This window comes from Otolemur garnettii, unplaced genomic scaffold, assembly GCF_000181295.1.
Source record: "Otolemur garnettii isolate 467f Iridium unplaced genomic scaffold, OtoGar3 scaffold00018, whole genome shotgun sequence".
NCBI classification, from domain to species: domain Eukaryota; kingdom Metazoa; phylum Chordata; class Mammalia; order Primates; family Galagidae; genus Otolemur; species Otolemur garnettii.
Genome location: NW_003852413.1, coordinates 17,948,653 through 17,951,453, shown reverse-complemented (window position 1 = coordinate 17,951,453; position 2,801 = coordinate 17,948,653). Strand labels below are relative to the sequence as shown.

Here is a 2,801-nt window from a genome sequence, read left to right as displayed (position 1 = left end):
CCCGCCACAACGCCCAGCTATTTTTTGGTTGCAGCCGTCATTGTTGTTTGGCGGGTCCAGGCTGGGGATTCGAACCTGCCACCTTAGGTGTACCTGGCTGGCGCCTTAGCCAGTTAAGCTATAGGCACCGAGCCACTCCTACTCTTAAGAGTGGTGTCAATGGCTAGATATATCTCTACAGAGCCCTCAAATTTAGCCAAATAATTTATTTTTCAAAAAGATTTTCCAGGGTTTTATTTTAACCACTATTCAAATTAGCCTCAACTTATCTTAAAACAGATGCTACTTTGGTTTTTTAGACAAGCAGTCCTCAGTCACTTCTTCCATGACATACAACAGATGACATTTACACATGTGAAGCACCCGCATAGGCAGTTATGAACAATTCCTAATTATACGTAGTATCTTCACCCACTACTCCTTAACTCCAAAGTATTTCAGAATGAAAAGGGGTAAGAACAATGTTACTATAGTGATAATTTTGAATTCACTCGCTTTTACATTTTTTAATTAAATAAATTTGAACATTATTTATAAAATCACAATTATTCCAACTACCATTGTAGGAAAGCTCTTGGGACACAGTTCAAAATCACTATGACATACTATATGAGAACTGTTATTCTTTACTACCAAAATTTGCTTCAAGCCTCTTTATAGAAGGATTGGTATTTAATATTAGAGAAAACAAATTTTACTTTTTTCTTCTTTTTCCTCAGTAGATCACATAAATACACTCTCTTCACCTGAGGTAAAAAAACTAACATGTACACTCAATTATTAGACCGTGTTGCTGTAACTATTATTATACCATGAAGGCTAATTGGAAAGTCAAAGATGTGATCAACAACTCTATTATTTTCATTATTTTACAGGTTTAATAAGGTCATAGAATCAGAAGATTGTATACTACTCGGCCAAGTGCTAGCTGACAAACATAGATTAGTTTTCTAAACTACAAAGCATTCTCATATGAGATATGCTTTTCGAATAATGTGAATCATTCTTACTTACCAATATACATGTCCCAACAATGAAAGAGTAAAACAAGCTGAATCACCAAATTCAGTAACAATATCATCATGGCTTTTCTGCTTATTAAACACTCCACCAGATAAGATCTGTTCCCCTTCTGCAAGCCTTTAAAACATAAATTTATAGATTTTTAAATATATATATACATATATATATAAAGAAGCACTTCACATAAAGACATTCTTTATTACTAATGTATGTCTAAATATGGAGACGAATTTTTTTTAAATTTAGAGTAGTGGTACACCTGTATTTAAAATTATTGGGGAGGCTGGAAATTTACTCTTTTAAAACTTCAGTTTTAAAAAAAGAACCAGTCAAATTTAGTCTCTGATTAACACATTCATTACTCATGTCCGAAGAACTAGAAGATGATCATTGTACTAGTTGGGGGTGAGGGTGAAAATAAACAGTTCTCCGGCTCGGCTCCTGTGGCTCAAGTGGCTAAGGTGCCACATACACCTAAGGTGGTGGGTTCGAATTCAGCCCGGGCCGCCAAACAACAATGACAGGCCGCCAAACAACCTTGACGGCTGCAACCGAAAAAAAAAAAAAAATAGCCAGGCGTTGTTGCGGGCACCTGTGGTCCCAGCTACTTGGGAGGCTGAGGCAGGAGACTCACTTGAGCCCAGGAGTTGGAGGTTGCTGTGAGCTGTGAAGCCACAGCACTCTACCCAGGGGGGACAGCTTGAGGTTCTGTCTCAAAAAAAAAAAAACAGTTCTCCATTAACAAATATGGTAGCCCTTCTTAGTTCTATCTATAATTCCTTGAAATAGGAATCCACACTCAAATTAAATATCAATATATTCTTTAATTAATAAGAATAATATTATCCACACTCAAATTAAATATCAATAATTCTTTAATTAAAAAGAATATACCTGATAGCCTCAATCATATTAAGATTTAGAAATGAAACTTGATTAGTACTTCATCTCTGTTGATTATGTTTTCTCTATATAGAAAATCATAAATGTTCCCCAAATGAAAAAGAATGATCAAATTTCACTATATATTTTTAGCACATCAGAGTCTATAACAGTCTGTGCTTTAAAGTACTTGAAAAACCATCACAATAATCACATGGAAAACTCTCAAGTTTACACAGCCTATCCTGAACACCAAAGGTAGATATGGAAAGTCCTTTTACTGTCAATAGGACTTTTAACTTATTTGTATCTTCCTACTATAAAATCCACAAAATAAATACACATACAGGTTTTTGAGATATTTGTTTAGTCACTTTACCATTATTCCATCTCTAACAGCACACAAAAGAGTTTAACAGAACATAACTCTCTGTATCTCTAGCTGACTCCAAATAGGGAACGGGGCTAGCTGACTTGGTTTAACTGCAACGTACAAAAGAAATGCTCCATAAAATGATCTTGAAAGGAAACTAACCATCTAAACTCAAGGGAGCATTAATCTCAAGTGAACTAGCAAATGTTCAGGTTTATTCATATTGGTCTAACATTGAAAGCAAAGGAAAGAAAATAATATTTGTGATCATTTCATAAAGTGATAAGAATTAGTAAGGGAGGGAAAGGGAGGGGGGAGGATGAGTGGAGGGAGGGTAATTAGTGAGACCACACCAACAATGCATCTTACAAGGGTACATGTGAAGTTTACTAAGTGTAGAATATAAATGTCTTAACACAATAACTAAGAAAATGCCATGAAGGCTATGTTAACCAGTTTGATGAAAATATATATATATTTTTTTTGGTGACAGAGCCTTAAGCTGTCACCCTGGGTAGAGTGC

The 2,801-nt window shown here is 35.3% G+C and overlaps 1 protein-coding gene across 10 annotated transcripts in view; it reads right to left on the bottom strand.

Moving 5' to 3' along the window:
* Positions 1-2,801, bottom strand: part of CDC27 (cell division cycle 27) — a 90,382-nt gene that overhangs the window by 64,844 nt on the left and 22,737 nt on the right. For 9 of the 10 annotated variants that reach the window (XR_002772393.1, XM_003786224.3, XM_003786223.3 and 6 more), the window contains one exon: positions 1,015-1,140. The exons of the other annotated variant lie outside the window; for it this stretch is intronic. Coding sequence is in view for 8 of the 9 variants with exons in the window: in XM_003786224.3 (XP_003786272.1) it covers positions 1,015-1,140 (126 nt within the window). In the remaining variant the exon portion in view is untranslated. The remainder of the gene's footprint in view (positions 1-1,014; positions 1,141-2,801) is intronic. 10 annotated transcript variants of the gene reach the window in all.